The 24,770-nt window shown below is 41.6% G+C and overlaps 2 protein-coding genes across 6 annotated transcripts in view; one reads left to right on the forward strand and one right to left on the reverse strand.

Moving 5' to 3' along the window:
- LOC110537640 (hypoxia up-regulated protein 1) lies at positions 1 to 23,373 on the reverse strand. 2 transcript variants are annotated; one of them, XM_021623829.3, is made up of 25 exons: positions 22,876 to 23,373; positions 19,690 to 19,762; positions 17,532 to 17,625; positions 17,118 to 17,196; positions 16,814 to 16,968; positions 15,935 to 16,011; positions 15,654 to 15,835; positions 15,398 to 15,513; positions 14,204 to 14,390; positions 13,664 to 13,798; positions 11,553 to 11,635; positions 8,378 to 8,510; positions 8,013 to 8,194; positions 6,365 to 6,503; positions 5,934 to 5,982; positions 5,233 to 5,309; positions 4,969 to 5,118; positions 4,320 to 4,504; positions 3,981 to 4,068; positions 3,628 to 3,884; positions 2,938 to 3,022; positions 2,458 to 2,734; positions 2,021 to 2,128; positions 1,610 to 1,717; positions 1 to 1,323 (listed from the first exon to the last, which is right to left on the reverse strand). In XM_021623829.3, exons 2-25 carry the CDS (start codon positions 19,754 to 19,756, stop codon positions 1,274 to 1,276), a joined length of 3,063 nt encoding a protein of 1,020 aa, XP_021479504.2. In that variant the 5' UTR covers positions 19,757 to 19,762; positions 22,876 to 23,373; the 3' UTR covers positions 1 to 1,273. The 2 variants fall into 2 exon arrangements, with proteins under 2 accessions (XP_021479504.2, XP_090048666.1); XM_090192540.1 differs by lacking the exon at positions 8,378 to 8,510 and having other exon boundaries at positions 22,876 to 23,147.
- vps11 (VPS11 core subunit of CORVET and HOPS complexes) overlaps positions 22,310 to 24,770 on the forward strand; it is a 23,789-nt gene continuing 21,328 nt past the window's right edge. Inside the window, exons 1-2 of one of the 4 annotated variants that reach the window (XM_090192541.1) lie at positions 22,310 to 22,554; positions 24,451 to 24,606. In XM_090192541.1, coding sequence (XP_090048667.1) covers positions 22,533 to 22,554; positions 24,451 to 24,606 — 178 coding nt within the window. In that variant the 5' untranslated portion in view covers positions 22,310 to 22,532. Of the gene's footprint in view, positions 22,555 to 23,169; positions 23,444 to 23,831; positions 24,064 to 24,450; positions 24,607 to 24,770 lie in introns of those variants that run through there. The other 3 variants (XM_021623830.3, XR_016485086.1, XM_021623831.3) reach the window with 3 other exon arrangements.

The raw sequence follows: 24,770 nt of genomic DNA on the forward strand, positions 1-24,770 counted from the left end.
TTGATCACCATATTTTTTTTAATACTATTAACAGTTTAGAAACAAAAGCATTGGCATCCCCCAATCCCGTTAGTTTATTCCCCCTCAAACCATCTGAGGTGATGCAAAGAACAGGAACCACACTCCTCTGGTAGAGATTCAAGCAGCTTTAGACATGGATAATATCTACTTATTCTTCCGTCAGTGCAACAGTTGAGCAGCCCTCAAATTCATACTTGCAGCCATACAAAGACCAGGGTTGTGTTCAGTAGTGCACAGCGTAACAAAACGATAATCAATGCCATTTTTTTCACCTACTGAACACAACCAATGGCTAGCCCAAAAAACCTTGGTAATTGAAGTTTAACTTTATGTATTGGAGTACAATTTAGAGAAACTAGAAATCAAGATGTACTTCAGTGAAAAAATGTTTCCCTCAAGCTAATTCATTGATGAATTGTCAGAAGACCATGGCGAGAAGGTTCTGAAAAGCATGAAATAGATTTTACACCTATGAACACATTTAACGTCTGGTCAGCAGTAATATTTGGATGACAAATCAATTCCCCCTTTGTAGGATATTGTATACACACAATCACAGATTGTTTATGCGCCACAATACAAGGTATTAAAGGCATTCAATATTCAAATACAACTAAAACCCATTCCATTTCCCAAGAGGAGCATACATTAGCTCCAGCCCATTTGATATATTTCTCAACAACCAGTGCAAACCCACAAAAAATAAAATAAAAGCAAGACTTGCTACGTGAAAACAAGCCTGCTTGAGAGGTCAAATCACAACTACCCTTCCTGATCCCAGAAAGCGACAAACGATGCAATGCAACAGAGTTCCAGTGGAGGAAACATTGAGTCCTGTTATCATTAGTCCTACCAAAACTAAAACACTTTTGTTCAATGCAGGGCAAATATACAGTTGTCCAAGTAGTTGTTTGCATGTGGGAAAGTATGCCTAAACCTGTAGGGCAGGATGGTAGAATACAAACTTGAAGTCTTGTGTCAGTTCATTCGCTGGTTATTATTCCAGGCTTCGTCAGCGCTCCTTGCTCATCATGTCAGTAAGAGGGGAAAGATGTTCGGCCGCAGAGGGGGATGAAGGTGAACAGAAAGTGAGAACGAGAGGTAGGTAGTGGGAATATGACATTTCAAGAAGTCTGAGCTGATCCAATGACTTTACGGTTTTCAAAATAAAAGGCTGGAAAAACAAAACCCCCCCAAATATGTAGGAAACCATTAAACAGTCAACAAATACAATGAAATCTCATTCCAGCTGTTATAACTCATCCCCTTTGTGGTTTTCTGACTGGTTTCTCTCTGTTGGTTCTGAAAATTGGAAGGAGGAATACAATATTATACTCAAATATGTAGCAGCACAGTATTACAAATATGACCAGGTATAAAACCAAAATAAAGACTGAAGGACAAGAAAACTAAAATGCCCTTCCTTTTCATAGTTGCAGACAGTTGCTCGAGCTTGAATGGTATGCCCAATTCTTTTCCATCAGACGCCCACTTATGTAGCGAGAAATTGTAAAGGCAACTGGGTGCCAATTCACACACGCAAAAAGGTAGTTTCTATGGCAGACACTGTTCCTATGAACAGACGTACCTGTCCTTGTAGTTTTATCTGAAGGCTGTGATTGGCTGAGTGAGTCTGTGTTCTGTCCAGTGGGCTCTTTGATGGGTGGTTCCTCTTGCTGCACCTCCTCAGTGCCCTCTTGAATGAAAACAAATGTTGCCAATGAAAAGAGAACTGATCGGTGATTAGAATTGTTTAAAAAGGGTTCAATGACAAGTTCCCATGTCATGTGAACAAGTCTGCAAAAACACTTCCTTTGCAAATTATATTCATTACAGATGAAACTCATTGCTGAGGAACCCCCTTAATTACGTACCAAACAGAAGAAGGGTCAAACAGGGAGGGACTACCTGGATTTGTCCAATAAATGCTCCATAACCTTTTGCTACGGTATGCCAAACTGAACATGACCATATTACATACATTCTATGACAGACGCACCTGTACTTGCAGTTTTATCTGTAGGCTGTGATTGGCTGAGTAAGTCTGTGTTCTGTCCAGTGGGCTCTTTGATGGGCGGTTCCTCTTGCTGCACCTTCACAGTGCCCTCTTGAATGAAAACAAATGCCGCCAATGAAAAGTGGACTATGATTACATTTGTCTAAGGGATCATTGATAAGATATCACACGTCATATGAACAAGTCTGCAAAAGCACTTCCTTTGCAAATGACAAATGACATGAATTACAGCTGAGGAACCCCCTTCATTACATAGCTAACAGAAGGAAATGTACTTAAACAGGGAGGGACTACCTACAGTCCATACACTCAAATGAGTTTCAAAATGTTTTGCTACGGTGTGCCCTACTGAACATGACCTCTATATATAAAGCACATGTTCCATAACAGAAATGTGTTGGTTTTCCCCACTTTCCCACCTTCGTCTTTGGTCTCCTCCTTGGGAAGTATGACTTTCTCTTCCATTTTGCTGCTGTTGGCCTTGCTGCTGCTCCTCTCTGTGGTGCTGTTGTTATTGGGCTTGGCGGCCTTGGCGGTCTTGGGCTTGGCGGCCTTGGGCTTGGCGGCCTTGTTCAGCAAGTAGTTGACCTCGCGGTCCAGCAAAGCCCACTTGGACTCTATGTCTTTGGACAGTAGCACAGGCTGTTCCGTGGGAGAACTCTTCTCCTGTTCAGCTACTGTGTTGTTCTTCCACGTCTGTGGAAGAGGGGGAGGTATTGGCAGTTAAAATAAAATGAAAAATAATCAAAGATTACAAACGATGGCACTCAGTGAATCACTTCCATATAGATTGTTTTGAACCACATCTCAAATTTGAGTAATAATGGTCAATCAAAATAATAGAATTGACAAATGTACTGAGTAAAACAAATAGGACATTATTAAACATCATTACATACAGAGGTCTCATTGATGACTTTTTCCAACGTCTTCAGCTCCACGTCAGTGAAGATTCGGTCATCCTCTGATACAAGTTTGGAGCTCCTTAAGGAAAAACCACAGAAGACCCATGTCAAATGGATGCATTGTACATCTGATGATTCACCTCTAAAATGTTAAACTCTGAAGCTAAGCAGGGTCGGTCCTGGCCGGTCGCTGGATGGGAAACCAGATGCTGCCGAAAGTAGTGTTACAGGGCCAGTAGGGGTCCCTCTTTCCTCTGGTCAAAGGAATAAGATCCCAAATTCCCCAATCTGGCCCTTACACCATTATGGCCACCTAATCACCCCCAGCTTCCAATTTGTTAATTCATCTCCTCCCCAGGTCATCGCTGTAAAATATTGTTTTCAGGCAAGGCGCGTCACTACAGACCCTGGTTCGATCCGGGGCTGTATCACAACCGGCCGTGATTGAGCAGCGCACAATTTGCCCAGCATCGTCCGGGTAAGGGGAGGGTTTGGCCAGGGTAGGTCGTCAATGTAAAATAAGAATGTTCTTAACTGACTTGCCTAGTTAAATATATAAAAATGACCTGGTAAAATAAGGTTAAATAAACAGATCTTGGGTCAGTTTTTCCATATTCCATTCCAGGTTATGAATGGTGAAGGGGAAGCCGATCCTAGAGCTCTAACAGAGCTGCTTTGACCCACCTGAGGAAGAAGCTGGAGCGGTTGAGCATGCTCTCCAGGGTGGCCAGGTGGCCAGGCCACTTCCTGCGCTCTTCCACGCGGAAGAACATGTCCCTGCACAGCTTTCTGAGATATCGCAGCTTCTCCCGCAACTCCTTGGTGGACGCAGAGTAGCCATCCTCGTCCATCCAGGTCGACACTTGACTCAGCTTGGCCAGGATGGTTTCCTTCTCTTCCTCCAACACCACTGCCTGGTACTCCTCCTGGTACATTTTGTCCTAATGGAGGGGGGGAGAGAAGGCTTTACACACACACACACACGAGAGCGCCAGACAGAATATACTGATGTTGTACTGTAAAGGTAATGTTCTAACCTGGGTATCAAAAAGGAATGCCTCAAGGCTGTTCAGTGTCTTCTCCCTCTCCTGTTTCTTCAGGTCTCGATCAGTCAGGTCTTGGAGCCTGACAGGAAGAAAACAAACATTATTGCAGCGAATTTGGAGGTAGCCGGGACTCAAACCTCGGTCTATGAGTCGGTCAAACAACTTAGCCATTACGCCAACAGATTCAAAGCCTCTGAAGTCACTAGGTGTTTGACAAGTCACAACGCTACATCAATATCAGCATTATTACAGCTTGAAAAATGTATTTTCAACTTCCCCACCCTGCACATTTGAGCCCAACTAAAATGTCATAAGGAAAGAGCAACACACTTCTTGTTTGAGGAGGTGACGGCTTCTAAATGAAGGTTAAGGATGTCTTTCACTTGGAGCTCCACTGTGACATCCTCATAGATCTCGTTTTTCTTCTGATGCTTGGCTTTCTTCTCGGCCTCAGTCTTAGCCGCCTCCTCTGTCGTTTTCTCCTCTTCTCCAGATTTGGCTCCCTCCTTTTCATCCTGCTCAGAAAAATAAAATATTTAATAGTTCATGAAATCTTGGTTTATTCAAGAGAGCCTCATTTACATTACATTAATGAGTTATTTAATGTTGAATTCAAACAGAGAATGAGTTAAAACTCATTCATGTGAGGTTAGTATACACCCCCCCACTCTTGACAACATTCTCTTACCAAACATTCCATTCAACATTGTTAACATTTTGGAAAGTTCACTAAACACAAAAGGACTGAATACACCCCAGGGCTGAGCTAAACAAACCAGGGTTTAGAAGGCAAACATTGTGGAATGTTGCAGATAGAAATGTCACGAATAGATCTGTCCGGATTCCTTAAACATGCCAGAGGCATTTTTGTTCTACATATTTCCATCTAAACATTCCACAATGTGGAACTAGGAGAACTGAGCTAGGCCCAGCGACATCCCAGGCATTTATGTGGAATCCAATTGAGCCAAGCTCTTACCTGAAGGTCAGCCTTACTGTCTACTCCCTCAGTCTTCTCGTGGGTTGGGGCCACCTCCTCCTGCTGCTGTTCCTCCCCAGGCTCCTGCTTCTCTTCCTGGGGCGCAGCCTCCTCTTGCTCCTTCACAGACTCCGGATGAACCTTCTCATCCTGGATTCAGAGACAATAGGGGAGCGGCAGAGAGAGTTAGACAGCCATGAACTAGTGTTCAGGAGGAACTCTGGTGCTTGTTACATTAGAATGGTAACTTTAGTAGAGGGTTACCTGAACTGGTTCAGTCACATTTGTGTTGGGTTCCGAGGATCCCCCTCCAAACAGGTTGGAAATTGTATTTCCCAGTTCTGACAGGTCAAAAGAGACAGAATTAAGACATGGAAGAGACTGATTTAGAGCTGGGACAATAACCTGAAAATTATCGACATTACCGTACAGATCCTTATCGCAGGAATTTTGCTGATATAGTTCATTAGTTCATGGCCTATACTAGAGAAATGTGAAGCTTGAAATTAAATAAGTATGCTAATATGGGTGATTGTTAATTTGACAATTGATGGCTACAACCAAACTAGTAACTCAAAATTCAAAAGGCACTCACACATCTGAGCAAACTTTTTGCAGGTTCATGGCAACAGTTGATGAATGAAAAAGGAAACCGCACACTGCTCTTGATAGTATCACTGATCTTTAATAAGCTTACATATCGGTCGCACGGCCTTCGTCAGAAGTGAGGCCGATACGTAAGCTTTTAAAAATCAGTGATACTATCAAGATCAGTGTGCGGTTTCCTTTTTCATACAACCAAACTAGTAACAATATTTGAAAAGATAATTTAAAAAGTGATGCACATTAATGTTATAAACGTAGTTCTTGCATCAATTCAGGCAATTTTGTCTGTCGCCCACCTCTACTATGATTATGAGGGGTGATCAGATGTTAAATGATTACGATGTTAGCATAAAACCTACTTGTCAGAGTAGACTCCTCCTCCACAACGGTCTCAAACACAGACACCACCTGAAGAAAGCAACTTAGGTCAATGTCGATTACCCCAAAACAGAGTTCAATAGTGTCTAAATCAACTCAAAATAACTTCAAACCAAGCCAATTTTAATTGGGTTTATGTGGGTAGATTAAGGCATTTTACAATCCTCAGATGCAAACACGATGAGAATGTAGATTTACATTTAAAAAAAGTAAATTGCATCAAACCTTAAAGTAAATATAAAATATTATTTGGATGTATTTTGCAACCATCTTGAAAGTGTAAAAAGCCTGATGTGTTTTGTATTTGAGGTTTAGTTGTACTTCCAGAGAGGAGCTCCATAAGCATTAGAGGATTGCACTGACCATAGAGTTCATATAATTCACATTCGATAAGTAATTATATGGTACTGACCCGGTCAAGGAGGAGCACGCCACTCTCGTTCATGTTGAAGCTGGCATTGATGCCCTTGTACTCAGCATCTGTGTGCTTCTGGAAGCTGCTGCCCACCCCAGACAGCTGCACTGTGGTCAGGTTGAGAGAGCCAAAGACACTGGTGGAAGAAAGAAATTACACTTTTTTATTTACAATTAAAATTCAGACCCCTCCAAGTTAATGCATCTGATGATAATTGAATGTGAATGCAACAGGTAAGTTAGCTGTAAGTCACTTACATTCCAATTAAATTCAAAACAGCTTTATTTGTCCCCCTAGTGTCTATAGCCCTAATATAAATGGCCGAACAAACGCTGCTATAGCATATCCTTAATTTTCCAGGCGGTCTACATAAAACCTTTTCAGACCATGCCGTTTAGCCGTGTTGGCTCACAGAGTGGGGTAAATCTATGGGCCGATTTCCTGGACACAGACAATCAAATCCTAGGCTAAAAACAAACAATGTATTCTCCATTGGGCCACTTTACACACATATATAACCTTGCTTTTGTCTTATCTGAAACTCAAGCTACTATATTTGCAGATGATCCTACAATTTATACAGCAAGACAACTGGTTCAACAGTACAGCAGGCTCTACAAGTAGATCCAGGAAATAATGGAGTGGGTTTCCCAGGACAAACTTGTTTTGAACACCAGGAAAACCAAGGTTATGTTGGTCTGTTCTACCAGCAAAAGGCCAACAAAGCATGGGATACAATTAAGTATTGGGGGGGAACCACAAATTGAGGAAGTGTCAGAAACCAAACTACTACGGGTGCAGCAAGACAACTGCTTATCATGGTTGTCTCAAACTCATGTAAAAAAATATATTCAAATTGCATGCATGATCAGAAGTATAGCCAAATATTTACCGGGAAATGTTCTACGGCAAACAACCCAAGCATTAATTGGTAGTCAGGTGACCTACTGTTCTGTGGTCTGGGGACATGCATCAGTAAGTGACATTAGGAGGCTGCAGATCGCACAGAACAAAGCAACAAGGATTGTTTAAAGGTAGAGATATGGTTCTTCTGTTGTAGTCATGCTCAGTGAGTTGTTGGTCATCAATCAAGAATTAAAAAAACATGCTTATTTTATTTCACAATGTACACCATTTAAAAAACAGCCAAACTATTCACAACAGTATACACTTGGTAAGAGACAGACTTTCAGTAAATACTAGGAATAGATTGTCCACCATCTATGTTTTATCTAGACAGAAGACAAGAACATTATGATTTAGAGCCATGAAGAAATGGAATAACTTCTGAGCAAACCAGAAACCTTCCAATATAAATTCAAATAATACTTTAGAACCATTTAAATTGGAAGGTTGTGCAGGACTATGGTAGATGAAGGAATCAAACTACAATTTCAGACTTTATCTGGTCAATATGTCAGTGTTAAGTCTGTTACAGTGTGTTGTATGTGAAAATGTGATCTTATTATAAGTTGTATTTTAATGTTTGAGGACTCGTGGAAGATTAGTCCAAATTCCAACTAAAAGAGATCGTAATAACATCCATTCAGCATGCTTTAGTCCATGCCTAGGCTTAATCTGTGTCCAGGAAACCGGACCTAAATTCCGACCAATTAAATCCAACTTTATTTTGGGTGGTGTTCACCTGAGGTCTTCCTGGCCAAGGAAACTGAGATCGCCGTAGTTGATGTTGAAGGCAAAGTCGTCAGTGTGGTTGAAGGTGAAGACCTTGCTCTGGGGGTAGGGGGCCATCCTCTGGAACAGAATATGCTTGTTGTGCTTCAGGATCCTGGAACCATCCTCCTCCATCTCACTTGTGAACTCCACCTGGAGAGTGAGAGAAACAAACACAGCTGTATGCTACAATCCAAAATAAATGTAAAAGATGAGCACCATATGACATGCAGTTGTGTGGTGCTTAGCTTTTACTTTCATTTTGGATTGACGCAATTCAATTATTATTATTTATTTAAGGGATGGGTTTCAATGTTAAAGAATGGGCTGTGTTACCTGAATGGGGAAAACGGTTGCCTCTCTAACCAGGAAAGGTTGGACTTTGAAGGCCTTGCTGAGGGCAGCGGCCTGGTACACAGCCCCCATGGCTGCAGCCTCATCTGCGTTGAGGTTCTTCCCTAGCTCCTCTCTACACAGTCAGGTCAAAGTGAAATATCACTTCAAAAACAAGGTTGGCCAGATACTTTTTCAGACCTCAAAAGTAGTCAAATGGTCTGTATATGAAACTACATGCCTCAACCAATGTTCACTCGAAGCTGCGGTGTAGCCCGAGACGGCCGTGCAGCTCCCCGGGACTACCGCAGAACGGAGAAGTGCACGAGACAACTTCACTCAACTTTCTAAAGTTTAACCAGTTGGTGTTAACTATCATTTCCCTTTACTGTGGCAATTGGGATCAAAGCAATAGCCACTTTCAATGCAACATAATGTAACAAAATGTATAAGAGATTTTTCTGTAGGCAGACCGCGTTGGAGTAGGATGCTATTGGACCCGTACTCTACACAGACCGGTGCAGCATAACCAATCAGAGCTGCAGTAGGCCTATATGCAAATAGACCATTGCCATATACAGATCTGTGACATTTTTTGAAGTGGACTGTTTACAGGCTTAGATGTGCTTGTTTTGAGATCAAAGCAAGAGCTGCATGTAGCCACGTGTGCACATTTGATTAATATCCTTCGCTAGTTAGTGAAATATTAGCCCAGTTAAAAGCTAATTTCTAGTCAGCAATAGGGGTGTCATTGCTTCATACAAGAGCACAAAACATGTACATTTCTAGACATCGTTGAAAAGAAAGTCCGGTATAGAACTATTTTTGGTCTTAAAAAAGGGTCTGTTGTATTTTGAGGTTGGCTTGACTAAGCCAAGTAGCCAATAGGCAGATGTTAGCATCATTTGTCTGATTCATTATAATAAATGGTTCGGGAACAATAACGTAAAGTGGTTTCTTGCAACCACCACATTCAGTAACCTTGTTTGAAGGACTAGATAACAGGTCAATGTCAATCCCTGCATGTTTCTTTCAAAAGTCTCATGGAATGTAGGCCTACATTGACCACCACACATTGGCTGCTACTGTAGGCTGAATGATAGAACAGCTATTTCCATGTTAAAATGTTATGGGATGCATTTTCACCATTGTTTTATGGCAGGTACAGTGGCTTGCGAAAGAGTTCACCCCGCCCCCCCCTTGGCATTTTTCCTATTTTGTTGCCTTATAACCTGGCATTAAAATAGATTTTGGGGGAGTTTGTATCGTTTGATTTACACAACATGCCTGCCACTTTGAAGATGCTAAATATTTTATTTTCTGAAACGAACAAGAAAAAAAAAGTAAACACTTTGTAGAGCCACCTTTTGCAGCAATTACCACTGCAAGTCTCTTGGGGTATGTCTATAAGCTTGGCACATCTAGCCACGGGGATTTTTGCCCATTCTTCAAGGCAAAACTGCTACAGCACCTACAAGTTGGATAGGTTCCGCTGGTGTACAGCAATGGTTAAGTCATACCACATATATTCAATTGGATTGAGGTCTGGGCTTTGACTAGGCCATTCCAAGACATTTAAATGCGTTTCCCCTTAACACTCAAGTTTTGCTTAAGCAGTATGCTTAGGGTCATTGTCCTGCTGGAAGGTGAACCTCTGTCCCAGTCTCAAATCTCTGGGAGACGGAAACAGGTTTCCCCTCAACAATTTCCCTGTATTTAGCGACATCCATCATTCCTTCAATTCTGAACAGTTTCCCAGTCCCTGCCAATGAAAAAGATGGTGTTCTCAGGGTGATGGTGTTAATTTCCTTGAACAAAAAAAGCTAAATTTTAGTCTCATCTGACCAGAGTAGCTTCTTCCATATGTTTGGGGAGTCTCCTATATGCCTTTTGGCAAAAACCAAATGTGTTTGCTAATTTTTTTCTTTAAGCAATGGCTTTTGCTGGCCACTCTCCAATATATCCCAGCTCTGTGGAATGTACGGCTTAAAGTGGACCTACGGACAGATACTCCAATCTCTGCTGTGGAGCTTTGCAGCTCCTTCATGGTCTCTTTGTTGCCTCTGAGTAATTCCCTCCTTGCCTGGTCTGAGTTTGGTGGTAGGCCCTCTCTTGGCAGGTTTGTTGTGGTGCCATTTTCTTTTCATTTAATGTGGGGCATTCAAAGTTTGATATTTTTTTATAACCCAACCCTGATCTGTACTTCACTACTTAATCCCTGACCTGTTTGGAGAGCTCCTTGATCTTCATGGTGCATGCTTGGTGGTCTGGGGCACCACCACATGCTTGGTGGTGCCCCAGACTCTTTTCAGAACAGGTGCATGCATGCATATATACACATACTCAGATCATGTGACACTTAAATAAAGTCCACCTGTGGGCAATCTAACTCATGTGACTTCTGAAGGTAATTGGTTTCACCAGATCTTATTTAGGGGGATTCATAGCAAAGGGGGTGAATACATACGCACAACTCTTTTCATTTTGTAGAATTTTTGTAAACAAGTTAATTTTCCCCCACTTCACAATTTGACTACTTTGTGTATGTCCATTCCATGAAATCCATATAAAATTACAATTACAATCAATTACAGGTTGTAATGCAACAAAAATAGGAAATACGCCAAGGGGGAATACTGAATACTTTTGCAAGGCACTGTAGGCCTAATACATTATGATCAAAAAGCCATCGTAGTCTACTTGGCAACTTAAAATAGGCACAGCCGGAAGTTGCACAGAATTTTCACAACTTTCAAGTTCACGCTCAGACCTGCAATTTGCTCAGTGCCCATATTTAAGGGAACATTGGCCTATTTTCATATTAATTTGCAATTAAGGCATATCTAGCTGATCTTCACAACAAATGGTGTACACTTTAGTCTAATTTCCATTTTTCAGGTCCAAAAACCTGGCAAAGTTTGATTTTGAGTCTAACTATTCCTTTAAGCCTTTTCATCCCAGATGGATCATTTCCAACATGTGAGTTACATACCATCACTCTAGTAGATACTACCTATGACACTTTCAGGTGAAGCACTTACTCTATTCTATTGTGTTTCATTGTCTAGGAAGGTTTGTTTTGAATATTACATCTTACAGCCAAAACCCTGGACAATATGTCCCTCATGTAGTGTAGAGCCCCAAGTATTGACAGTGTCAAGTGAAACTGTTGACATACTTCCCAACGGCTTTGAGCAGCACTTCTTGCACCTTAGGCACTCGGGTGGAGCCACCCACAAGGATCACCTGCTCGATCTCATCCTGTTGGAAAACAATGTTGGAAGATGTACTTACAGTACTTGCAAATAAACAAACATGTGTTGGTTCAATCTCTGTAGAAATCTCTGAACGCTTGACATGCTGAAACATGTCATGTTTAACCCCGTAAGGTCAATGTCCACACCCTCGTGGAAATCTAATTAGCAGAACACAACAATCCCATAAAAATCTGTTCAGTTTAAGCAAGATATGTTTTTGTTTTGCATTGGAAGTGTCTCAATCCACCACATCTGCCTGTCGGACTTCCACATCTGCAGTGTGTCAGACCATGAGACATCCTGCAAATCAGTCTTACAAAATAGTCTGTGGCGTCCAAACGGGTTGGCCTAAACTACTGAAAAATATGTAACGCATTGGTCGCATATTTCATGAGCTGAAATAAAAAAGATCCCAAAATTGTGCCACACAAAGCTTATTTCTCTCAAATGTGGTGCAAAAATGTGTTTATCCCTATTTGTCACAAAACACAATGCCACGTGCAATTTGCATGCTGACTGCAGGAATGTCCACCGGAGCAGTCGCCAGAGAATTGAATGTTAATTTCTCGACCGTAAGCCGCCTCCGTCATTTTAGAGAAATTGGCAGTACGTCCAACCAGCCTCACAACTGCCGACCATGTATAACCACGTCAGCTCAGGACCTCCACATCCGGCTTCACCTGCAGGATCGTTTGAGACCAGCCACACGGACAGCTGATGAAACTAAGTATTTCTGTCTGTAATTAGAGAATTTGTCAGTATGTTCAACCAGCCTCACAACCACAGACCATGTTTACAGCATTGTGTGGGTGAGCGGTTTGCCCCATGGTGGCGGTGGGGTTTTGGTATCGGCAGGCATAAGCTCCGGACAAACACAATTGCATTTTAAATCTACAGCAATTTGAATGCAGAGATACCGTGACGAGATCCTGAGGCCCATTGTCGTGCCTTTCATTCACCGCCGTCGCCTCATTTTCAGCATGATAATACACAGCCCCGTGTCGCAACAATCTGTACACAATTCCGAAAGCTGAAAATGTCCCAGTTCAGTGGACTGCATATGGTCCTTCCATGGTCTGCATGTTTGGGATGCTCTGGATCGACGTGTACGACAGCATACTCCAGTTCCCGCCAATATCCAGCATCTACAGGCCACAATCAAGAGCCTGATCAACTCTACACGAAGGAGATGTGTCGCACTGCATGAGGCAAATGGTCAAACCAGGTACGGACTTTTTTCTGATCCATGGGGATCAGGGGGGGTCTGACCAACAGATGCATATCTGTATTCCTAGTCATGAGAAATAGTCATGAGAAATCCACAGAATAGGGCCCAATACATTTATTTCAATTGACTGATTTCCTTATATGAACTAACTCTAAATAGTTGCGTTTATATTTTTGTCCGGTATATTATGACCCCTCTATGGAAAGTTAAGGCTATGTTTTTCTCTTCGACCCCCACAAGCATCTTGGGACTCATCTGATGCCGGTACAGCCGAGCTGCCAAGTTCTGTCTGTAGAGTCAAAACAGTTTGGGCTACACACTAATATGAGCTCTCTTTGCAAAGGTGAGACTCACAAACACGTTGGTTGTTTTGCTCTAGGACGCCCACAGGCATCACAAGACTCGCCTGAAGGTCCCCCGGTACCAGTTGAAAAAAAATGAATGGAAGTATATAGAGACTTCTGTCTCCAGATCTGTCATCTCAGATCGAAGACACTTCAGAACAAATATCCTTTAGTTTTCTTTTTGATAATGCTGGTTTTCCTGTGACTTTTGATGCTTTTGTCTGTCGTTTGTGCATAAAAAGTCCCAAGTCTCCCCAAAATGTAAAATAAAGTTGGCCACTGCTTTACTAAAATATCAAGACAAACAAGTGTCATGTTCATTAATAAGGCACTCAATGGGAAATGTTTTAAGGTTTTCAATGGAAAACCAAAAATCTAGTTAATGGACAAATCCAGGGAGTCCCTTCCTGGTTAAGTCCATTTGGTGCCTAATGAATGCACACAAGCTACAGTGACTCACCAGGGACATCTCTGCAGAGCTGAGGGCATCCTGTACAGGGCCAGGCACTCTCTCAAAAAGGTCAGCACACAGGGTCTCAAACTCCACACGGGTCACCTTGGCCTTGAAATCCATGTCATCCAGCAGCCCTTCCACCTGAACAACAAAGAGAGTGCGAGTATATTGGGTTTACATGTACTGTAATACACATTTGCAGTAGAACACTATGGATAACTGTAAAAGTGCAGCTAAAAACATTTCCCCAAATGAATGGGTGCTTACTTTCAGATCTAACACATCTGACAGAACATCAATACATAAGAAACGTTACCAAAAAAAGACCTTATTTCTCTAAATGTGCAGAACAGTGCAAGACTGGAAGTGACAGGGAATGGAGGGATAAAGAAGCAATGCGATGGCTTCACCTGTGTAATTATTTGACAAGGTTACACATCTACAGTAGAACACTACGGGTGACATGGGAGTAACTGGTAACTACTCTCAACTGCAGCAAAGGTAAGGAGAATGGTGTAAGACTGGGGTTAGCGAAGGTCCCGTCACCTGTGCCATGAATTCGGCATTAGCGCTCAGCACAGTCTTGAGTCTCTGGGCCTCCTTGAGGAGCTTGGCCATGGCCCGGTGGTTCTCCCTCACGTCCTTCTTGGTCTTCTTCTGCTCGTTGAATAGCTTGGCCAGGTGGTCCTGCAGCCGCAGCTCCATCTCAAAGCCCCCCAGAGAGCGGTCAAACCTGGTCAAAGACAGAACATTGTTAGGATAGGAACATTTGAGAAATGTGCTTGTCATCGAGCCACAATAAGACATTGAAAATACAAATACTTAGTGAGCTCCGAAAGAATTGGGACAGTGACACATTGTTTTGAAAAGATTCAATGACTATGCGGTTGAAGTGCAGACTAAGCTTTAATATGAGGGTATATTCAGCCATATCAGATGAACCGTTTAGAGAACACCTTTTTGTACATAATCTCCCCCCCCCCTATTATTAGGGGAGCAAAGGTATAGGGACAAATTCACTTATATGGTATATTATAAAGTTAGGGTTAGGAGCACAAATATCAAACACCCAAGAAATGCTAACCTCACCATTACAATAACAGGGGAGGTTAGCATGTTTGGGGGGGGGATATAATATTTTTGTAATAATACTCAACGCATTCAGGATTATCCGTAATCATGGTAGCATCCACATGAACGTCGAAGTGTTTCGAAACATTCTTAGTTACAATAAAATGACAATACATTATTTACAATTAATTTCTATTGGTCACAAAATAATCTGAAACAACCTAAACAATCAGTAAATGCATCCAACAAATTTGTCAAGTCAAACTTGATGTGGTCATAGCGTACCATGAATATGAGACCAAATACTTAACTACACAGCGGAATTAGTCCCAATTCCTTTGGTCCCCTAAAAAGGGGGGACTACGTACAAAAAGTGTTGTGAATTCGAAACAGTTCACCCGATATGGATGAAAAGCCTGAAATTCAAGTGGACAGTCCACACCTTAACCTCATACTCATTCTATCATTCCAAAGTGCTTGAGTAGAGCCAAAACGTGTTTTTTTAAATCACTGTCCTAATACATTTGGAGCTCACTGTATATGGAATGAAAACAAAACTAGTACTTATTTCTTAATGATGAGAGCAGAGTGCAAGGCGTGTGCTTTCCCCAACATCCTGTGTTGCAGTGTGTGTGTGTAAAAGTGGGTATACAGGTCCTTTTGTCTTACCCCACTCCTCGTATCTGGAGTTGTGGCTGGGAACCCGACTCTTCAGTTTTGACTGTCTGGTATGTGACGATGGTTGCCGTTGTGCTGCCTGAACCCATGTCATAGAACATTATGTTCTGTAGCGAGAGACAACGGGAATGTAAGTCTAGGGTTACACCAAGCAACTTTTCTGACCCACGAAACAACTTATGAAGCGCAACTCAAAAAGACTTAACCTAGTTAAAAGACGCTTGTAAAAGCAGTCTAGTTAGCGCACCTGTGCTGTGCTGTTGATGTCTTTTCTCCTGAAGACGCCGTAGTTGAGTGCCACCGCCGTGTTGTCGTTGATGAGCTGAAGGACTTTAACACTTGCCATCTGTGCGGCCTGCAGGACTGCTCTGCGCTCTGCCTGATTGAAAAAGACTGGGACGGTGATCACTGCATCTTTGATGGGCTGCTCTGTGGGCGAGAGTAAAATACATTCAAGGGGGGCTTCAAAATAATTGGGCAACAATGTTGAGAGAACCTTTTCCCCGTACTACTAGTGAACAGACAAACCTGCAAAGTCCTGAGCAAGTCCACGTGAATAGTTCAAAACCATGCCCAGGAGCTCCTCTGGAGAGTACTGCATTTCTCTGCAGGAAAACAGAGTAGACATTACAGCCAAGCACTTTTCATATTTTTATAAAATATATATTATTTTTTTGTAACCCCTTTCTCCACCCCAATTTCATGATATCCAATTGGTAGTTTGTCTTGTCCCATCACCACAACTCCCATACAGACTCGGGAGAGGCGAAGGTTGAGAGCCATGCATCCTCCTAAACACGACCCAACCAAGCCGCACTGCTTCTTGACACTGCTCGCTTAACCCGGAAGCCAGCCGCACCAATGTGTCGGAGGAAGCGCCGTACAGCTGGTGACTGAAGTCAGCATGTATTTACCCAGCCGCCACAAGGCCTCGCTAGAGCGTGATGGGACAAGGACATCCCAGGCAGCCAAACCCACCCCTAACCTGGACGCTGGGCCAATTGTGCGCCGCCTCATGGGTCTCCCGGTTGCGGCCGGCTGCGACAGTCTGGGATCGAACTTGGATCTGTAGTGATGCCTCCAGCACTGCAATGCAGTGCCTTAGACCGCTGTGCCACAATGCCTTAGAGAAACGAGGCCCCAGAACCAATCACTCTTATCCACAACTACAGCATAGGACATACTGGATCAATGACATTGTCACAGGCGGTTTAAAATGTGCTATTTGGGCAGTACCCAAAGGAACGTTGTACACTGACAAACAATAAGTTAATGGGTCAGCATTTTCCCCCATACCGTCCATAGAAGTCCATATTATTAGTACTCGTCAACAAATCACTTGGCTCAATCACCTCCTGCTAAACAAAGGAAAAGGGAACCAATGAGATTAAATCAAAAACGACTTACTCCGAGTTGCTAAAGAGAACTGTGCCCCGACTCTCATCTGTCACCAGATGGTGCTCGGGGAAGCGTTTCTGATAGACCGCCACCTGTGGGTTGTCATGCTTCTTGCCAAGGAGGCTCTGAAGATGCCTATAGACAAATTTGGGGTTCTTCACAGACTGCGGGAGAAAGAAAAACAAATCATTGTCAGTGTAGATATTAATTCATGAACTTCATTGATTCACATGGGGGAGTACAGAGCACTAACTGCATGATAGACATTTTAAAACATGTGACCTGGTAGGTTATCAATGACAAAGTGCCTTACCACTCCCAATGCACTGTCTCCAAAAAGTCTCTCGTTTTCTTTTAAACACACAGCTATTGGCGTTTTCCTCCTGGACTCCCTGTGTAACACAAAGAAGGATAAGACAGACTATTTGAAACAAGTTAAAGCTTTGAGAATGCTTTTTTTTTTTTTTTACTTTATCGTGAACTGACCCTTAGTTCAGCCAATTTTCATTCACTATTCAACACGGGCCCATTTAGGTATTGCCATGTTAACATGCATTGTAAACACTAAAGAACAGCTAGCGTACTCACACATCAGCGATGAGTACGATATTAATAACTATGAATACTTATCAAACATGAAATGGAATAGGGATTTCTGTCTAAAAGCACAAAGTCCTAAACCCATTGCGATGACATGGCTAGAGACAATGAAAATAGCAATACTCACTTGTTTAGAGCAATCTCCATTGGCACGCCAGGTTTCACTATCGCTACTTTCATCCACTCACTGCCCAGGTCAACTGACATGACTGCAACAGAGGCTGTATGGACAAAATAATAGGTATGATTATTCCATTACCTGTACTTTTGTAATAACAAAGTGATGATTACAGACTAGAGGTCGACCGATTATTCGGAATGGCCGATTAATTAGGGCCGATTTCAAGTTCTCAATTTTTTACACCTTTATTTAACTAGGAAAGTCAGTTAAAGAACACATTCTTATTTTCAATGACGGCCTAGGAACGGTGGGTTAACTGCAGAACGACACATGCTTTTTACCTTGTCAGCTCAGGGATTCAATCTTGCAACCTTACGGTTACCTAGTCCAACGCTCTAACCACCTGCCTCATGAGGAGCCCGCCTGTTACGCAAATGCAGTAAGAAGCCAAGGTAAGTTGCTAGCTATCATTAAACTTAATCATGATCACTAGTTATAACTACACATGGTTGATGATATTACTAGTTTATCTAGCGTGTCCTGCGTTGCATATAATCGATGCAGTGCGCATTCGCGAAAAAGGACTGTCGTTGCTCCAACGTGTACCTAACCATAAACATCAAATGCCTTAAAATCAATACACAGAAGTATATATTTTTAAACCTGCATATTTAGCTAAAAGAAATCCAGGTTGGCAGGCAATATTAACCAGGTGAAATTGTCACTTCTCTTGCGTTCATTGCACGCAGAGTCAGGAATATGCAACAGTTTGGGCCGCTGGCTCATTGCGAACTAATTTGCCAGAATTGTACATAATTATGACGTAACATATAAGGTTGTGCAATGTAACAGGAATATTTAGACTGATGGATGCCACCCGTTAGATAAAATACGGAATGGTTCCGTATTTCACTGAAATAATACATGTTTTGTTTGAGATTATAGTTTCCTGATTCTACCATATTAATGACCTAAGGCTCGTATTTCTGTGTGTCATGTTACAATTAAGTGTATGTTTTGATAGAGCAGTCTGACTGAGCGATGGTGGGCACCAGCAGGCTCATAAGCATTAATTCAAACAGCACTTGTGTGTTTTGCCAGCAGCTCTGCTGTTTATGAATTCAAGCCTATCAACTCCCGAGATTAGGCTGGTGTAACGATGTGATGTGAAATGGCTAACTAGTTAGCTGGGTGCGCACTAATAGCATTTCAAACGTCACTCGCTCTGAGACTTGGAGTAGTTGTCCCCCTTGCTCTGCATGCGTAACGCTGCTTCGAGGGTGGCTGTTGTCGATGTGTTCCTGGTTCGAGCCCAGGTAGGAGCGAGGAGAGGGATGGAAGCTATACTGTTACACTGGCAATACTAAAGTGCCTATAAGAACATCCAATAGTCAAAGGTTAATGAAATACAAATGGTAGAAAGAGAAATAGTCCTATAATAACTACAACCTAAAACTTCTTACCTTGGAATATTGAAGACTCATGTTAAAAAGGAACCACCAGCTTTCATATGTTCTCATATTCTGAGCAAGGAACTGAAACGTTAGCTTTCTTACATGGCACATATTCCACTTTCTTCTCCAACACTGTTTTTGCATTATTTAAACCAAATTGAACATGTTTCATTATTTATTTGAGGCTAAATTGATTTTAATGATGTATTATATTAAGTTAAAATAAGTGTTCATTCAGTATTGTTGTAATTGTCATTGCAAATACATGTTAAAAAAATCATCCAATCAATCGGTATCAGCTTTTTTTGTCCTCCAATAATCGGTATCGGCGTTCAAAATCATAATCGGTCAACCTCTATTACAGACTAAGTGAGACAATACTAAAGGTGATTAGCTTCAATGATTTCTCACTGGCTACAGTGGTATGGTGGCAATGTGAGTGATTAATCAGTCTTTTGCATCAGTTGAACTTAATCAATGTTCATCCGTGCATCAGTAAATTAATGTGTAAATAGTTACAAATACAGACAATGCATCATATTGTAATGTGACAGATTAACTATATCCTCTGCACGTGTCCATTTTCTTCTCGCACTCAAAATGGAGGCATTCAGATTTATGTTGAAATTTGAATTTGGTGTTAAGCGAATCTGCCGGTGCTTGATGCGGGCAGGTGTCTTGGATGGAATTACCATGTATAGTGTTAGTACCTGTTTTTGAAGGCAGCAGAGCCAAGACGAGGCAGAAGGGAGCCCATAAAGTCAGCTTCCTCCTCATGGTGACCTGTACACACACAAAGCAGAACAAAAACAGATATTCAAATGCTAACAGCAGCCTTCTTAGTGACATGGTAAGTGTGCTGAAGAAATAATTGGTTCAATATTTTGAGACCTCAAAGATTCATTATCCTCGACTCGGTTTTGTCATCCTGTACAAATCCATTAGCTACAAATGTTGTCATTTGTTTTAGAAGTCTTTTTTGGGGATCAAATATCAATTTGGCAGGTGCTTATGTAACAGTACAAATTTAAACCGTCCCCTCGCACATACCCGGGCGCGAACTAGGGACCTTCTGCACACATCAACAGTCACCCTCGAAGCATCGTTACCCATCGCTCCACAAAAGCCGCGGCCCTTGCAGAGCAAGGGGAACTACTACTTCAAGGTCTCAGAGCAAGTGACGTCACTGATTGAAACGCTATTTAGCGCCCACGCTAACTAAGCTAGCCGTTTCACATCCGTTACACTTAAAAAAAAAACAAATGCACAAGAACATCAATTTCTCTATACAATGCATATCAGCAAATAGTAAAAAGTAATGTTTCAGAAAGGAAATAGAGTGAGCACATCCCCCAGTAGTACATTTTTTTTTGCCCAAGCACTACACAGCTGATTAAAATAACCAACTCATCAAGCTTTATTTGAATCAGTGCACCCAGGGGGGCCCTAAGACTGATTTTGGGGAAACTCTGCTCTAGTGTTTCCACTCAGGCCCCCCTTCCAGAATTGGGGATCATCACAACCCCCCCCACACCATGTCTTTATATCTTTCTATGGGCACAAGTCCTGTACGTGACACATTGTTCACACCCCTCTTGTTGGCAGAGAGAAAATTTAGCAAGTTTAAAGCTTATTCCCTGCAGTTCTACACATTGTCATGCCTAATGTTTATTTATGTGATATTTGAGTGACTCAAACATTCCAACTAAATCTATAGGCAAAAAAACATTGCTAAAAAACATTAACTGACATGGGCTAGTTGAGCTGGAGATTTCTAACAAGTTATAAATAGCTCTACGGTATGCAATGACTGGCATGAGAAGAGGAACACTGATGCACTACCCAACTTCGAAATAGCACCTTGTGAATTCTACTATTACAACTTGAAAGCCGTGTTGAGCTCCAAAAAAAACCTGGTGCCGCACAGTTTGGGAACCACTGCTCTAGAGCAGCAAGTAAGGTAAAAGGAACATCTCAAAGATGACTCCTGTTCTTGTGTGTCCATTCCGTCACCTGCACTGTTGAACAGGAGGAGCGGTGAAAGCCAAAGCCTGGTGGTCATACACCACATTGCTTTCACCTATACAAAACTTGTCATACCAGTGCAGATGTAGGAAGTCCACAAGAATACTTAGATAATGCGCTGCCATTCTTCAGCACGAAACCAAACCGGCTGCACGCTTGCGTCATCGTGCATAAATGTATTTTGTCCCCCCCACACCAAACGCGATCACGACACGCAGGTTAAAATATCAAAACAAACTCTGAACCAATTACGTTAATTTGGGAACTGGTCAAAAAGCATTAACTTGTTAGGGATAGGGACTAATTTCGTGAATTTCCGCCTGACTGACGTGCTCAAAGTCAACTGCCTGTTACTCAGGCCCAGTTTCTAAAACTTAAAATAATGTCTCAGACTATAGCAGAATTGATATGGCAGGCAAAAAAATTAAGAAAAACCAAAGCAGATTTTTTTAAATTAGGTCCCAGGCTCTATTGTTCCTATGTAAATCCGTCTCCCAGATTGCAATTCCTAATTTGTCCCGGAATATAAACATTGAGTTATTTTACCTGAAATGCACAAGGTCCTCTAATTAATCCACACATAAAACGGTCAAACGCATCATTTCTAGTCATCTCTCCTCCTTCCAAATTTCCAAAATATGCCACCTTCACTGTCCAGGTGCATTCAGGCAGTGGTGTAAAGAACTTCAGTAAAAATGCTTAAAGTACTACTTAGGTAGTTTTTTTTGAATATCTGTACTTCACTATTAATATTTGACAACTTTTACTTCACTACATTCCTGAAGAACAGTGTAATTTTTACTCCATACATTTTCCCTGACACCCAAAACTACTAGATACATTTTGAATGCTTAGCAGGACAGAAATAGTGTAATTCACACACTTGTCAAGAGAACGTCCCTGGTCATCCCTACTGCCTCTGATCTGGCAGACACAAAAAACACATGCTTCGTAAGTAAATTATGTCTGAGTGGGAGCCTGCCTCTGGCTATCCGTAAATAAATATTAAGTGGCCATCTGCTTTGCTTAATATAAGTAATTTGAAACGATTTGTTCTACTTTAACTTGATACTTAAGTACATTGCAGCAATTACATTAAGTTTCCAAGTAAAGTATATTTTAAACAAAATACTTTGACTTTCACTCAAGTAGTATACCACTGGGTGACTTTCACTGGAGTATAAGTAAAGATAACTTAACAGAAAATGACTCAAGTATGATGTTGGGTACTTTTTCTACCACTGTTCAGATAAGTGGATGTTCTGTGACTCAGTTTAGTTCTGTGACTTAATTCAAGTGCTGATGAAAAGTCAGGAAGCATGATGAAACCGTGAGGCAATTATTTTTCTATCTACGGACTAGGGCACGTTTCGCGAAATAAAGGATTTAGGCTAGCTAATGTCTATATCAAGTAGAAAACAATAGGCAATCAGCAAGCTAATGGCTATATAGCATGTAGTTATTCATATTCAAATACATGATCGTGGAAACCTCTAGCCCCATCATGGAGCACTGGCGTACAGTATGAATGCCATGGACGCCCAGCGCAGGTGATGCCTTGACCATTCATTCAAAAACAAAGAGAAGTCTTGGGTTCTGTAAACGGTTAGGTAGCTTCCTACAATAAAAAAAATACTTTAGGTAGCTTCCTACAATACAAATAATGCTTTTTAGAAACACAGCTAGTTAAAATTCACCTTTAAAATCCCTCAACCATTTCATTTGAAATGAGAGACTATGTTAGCAAATAACCGGTAGCTGGGACTGTGTCAATGGACCACATGAGCAACAGTATTTGCTGGGAATTAGAATATAATGGAAAAACAATTACTTAACTAGCTAGGCACATTGCTGACAGAGCAGAACCTTACCTTCTCCACTCCAGCAGTTCAGTTCTTTGAAGCAGACTGGTTTAAACAACAATATAAACAAAATGAAAGCGCACGCCTTTACTTGCAGCAAGCTAAACTGTATTATTTTAGGTGATACTTCTTACTGTTGGCTTGATCTATTAACTAAAAACCTCTTCGTAGGCACTCTAATAAAGATTTCTTGATTTTTCCCTTGCTATCACCTGCTTGTTCTCGCCATTGGGCCCAGAACGCGGCGTGATCTCATTGGATCCACTCGAGTCGGTCGTCAGTAGTTACCACAGACACAAAGTCATAAACCCCGCCTATTTCTACAATGTATGTTCTTTAAACCTGACCTTAACCAAATGGTTAGCCTTATGCATGACCTTAAATTTACACCAAAAAGCTCATTTTTGCTTTCAGTTATTTTTACGATATATTCGATTTTGACTTTGTGGTTGCGCTATCTAGTGGAAACCACTAGAGTCGTGTTCCGCGAGGACAGCGCTGACCCTGTTGGTGCTTTCAAGACTATTTGGGGACTCGGAAATAAACAAGGTGGAATCATGACGTCAGTGATCTTCAGGTCGGAAAGAAATACCCGAGTTCCGGATTTGTGATTCCGAGTTTGATTTATTTATTTAACTAGGCAAGTCAGTTAAGAACAAATTCTTATTTTCAATGACGGCCTAGGAACAGTGGGTTAAACTGCCTGTTCAAGGGCAGAACGACAGATTTGTACCTTGTCAGCTCAGGGATTTGAACTTGAACACTCTAACCACTAGGCTACCCTGCAGCACATGATGACGGTTCTAACCGATTTTCACTAGCCGGAGCTCGTTTTTCCCCGAGTTCGCAGTTGTTTTGAACGCACTGATGTCGGAAGTCAGAGATTTCCGATTTCCCAGTTATGATAACGGCAAGAGCCCGTCGTCCACATTCCAAGTACTACAGAGTGATAGGTCATTTCGGTGATGTCTGTCGAGAACAACATTTTTGTCAATATGTGATTGGTCCACGTTCAATTAATGGGCGTAAATTATATGACATTGTATTAAGGGGACCTATTGAGTCGTCGAGTACTAGTTGTTGTAGTCAAAACAATGTGGAAGTCAATGTTATTTTTTATTATTACTGATTGATTGATCTGTTACTTACTGGTTACCTGTTTTTCTTGATTTGAGCGAGTTCTTAGCTTTACTTTATGTAAGTAATGTTTGTGACGCTACATGTATTTTTAATATGTAACCCAGGGACTACAGATGAAAATTAGCAAACGGGCTAAATCTGGCACATTTCTAGAAATGTTAATTGATGTGCATTGACCCTGTCAAATACATAAAATAAATAAATGCGGGGAAAACACTATTGAATGGGTGATATTTCAAAATGAACATGATCAACAGTTAACCACTTTATTTTGTGACCCTCACCCTTATTGCTTGCCACCTACATTGATAAACATATTAATTTCGTGTGTTGATTGACATTTTATTTAAAAAATATATATAATTTACAATTATCTTCTTCCTCCTCCCCTTCTCTCACATGACTTGTGATGTGTATCACATGATTTCTTCCCTGAGGATACAGACAGTGCAAAGAAAATGGCTGCGTTCTTACAGTGGAGACGATTTGTGTTTTTTGATAAAGAGACCGTGAAGGACGCTGGAGATAATGGGAAGAACTTTGTCCTCCCGGTTGGCATATCTGCATGTGACTCGGGCCGGGGCCACATCGTTCTTGGAGATATCCTTTCGGTGGTTTCCATGATGTTAACATAGCATGGTTAATTTAGTTGGTCAATTCTAGCTAACGAACTTGCTAACCAGACATCCCTCTCAAGCAGTCTTGCCATTTTAAGCAAGTTAACTAATAACGTTAATGAAATTGAGTTTATATGCCCAAATTAT

Source organism: Oncorhynchus mykiss, chromosome 12 (assembly GCF_057628025.1).
Source record: "Oncorhynchus mykiss isolate SJ-2025 chromosome 12, ASM5762802v1, whole genome shotgun sequence".
In the NCBI taxonomy this organism is placed as follows: Eukaryota; Metazoa; Chordata; class Actinopteri; order Salmoniformes; family Salmonidae; genus Oncorhynchus; species Oncorhynchus mykiss.

Coding starts and splice junctions, on each gene's coding strand:
- LOC110537640 (XM_021623829.3), bottom strand. CDS start 19,756: ATGAGGAGGAAGCTGACTTTATGGGCTCCCTTCTGCCTCGTCTTGGCT. Junction 4,505..4,968: donor ACAGTAAGGCTGACCTTCAG/GTAAGAGCTTGG, acceptor TTTTCTGAGCAG/GATGAAAAGGAGGGAGCCAA. Junction 2,735..2,937: donor AAGTCATCAATGAGACCTCT/GTATGTAATGAT, acceptor CCTCTTCCACAG/ACGTGGAAGAACAACACAGT.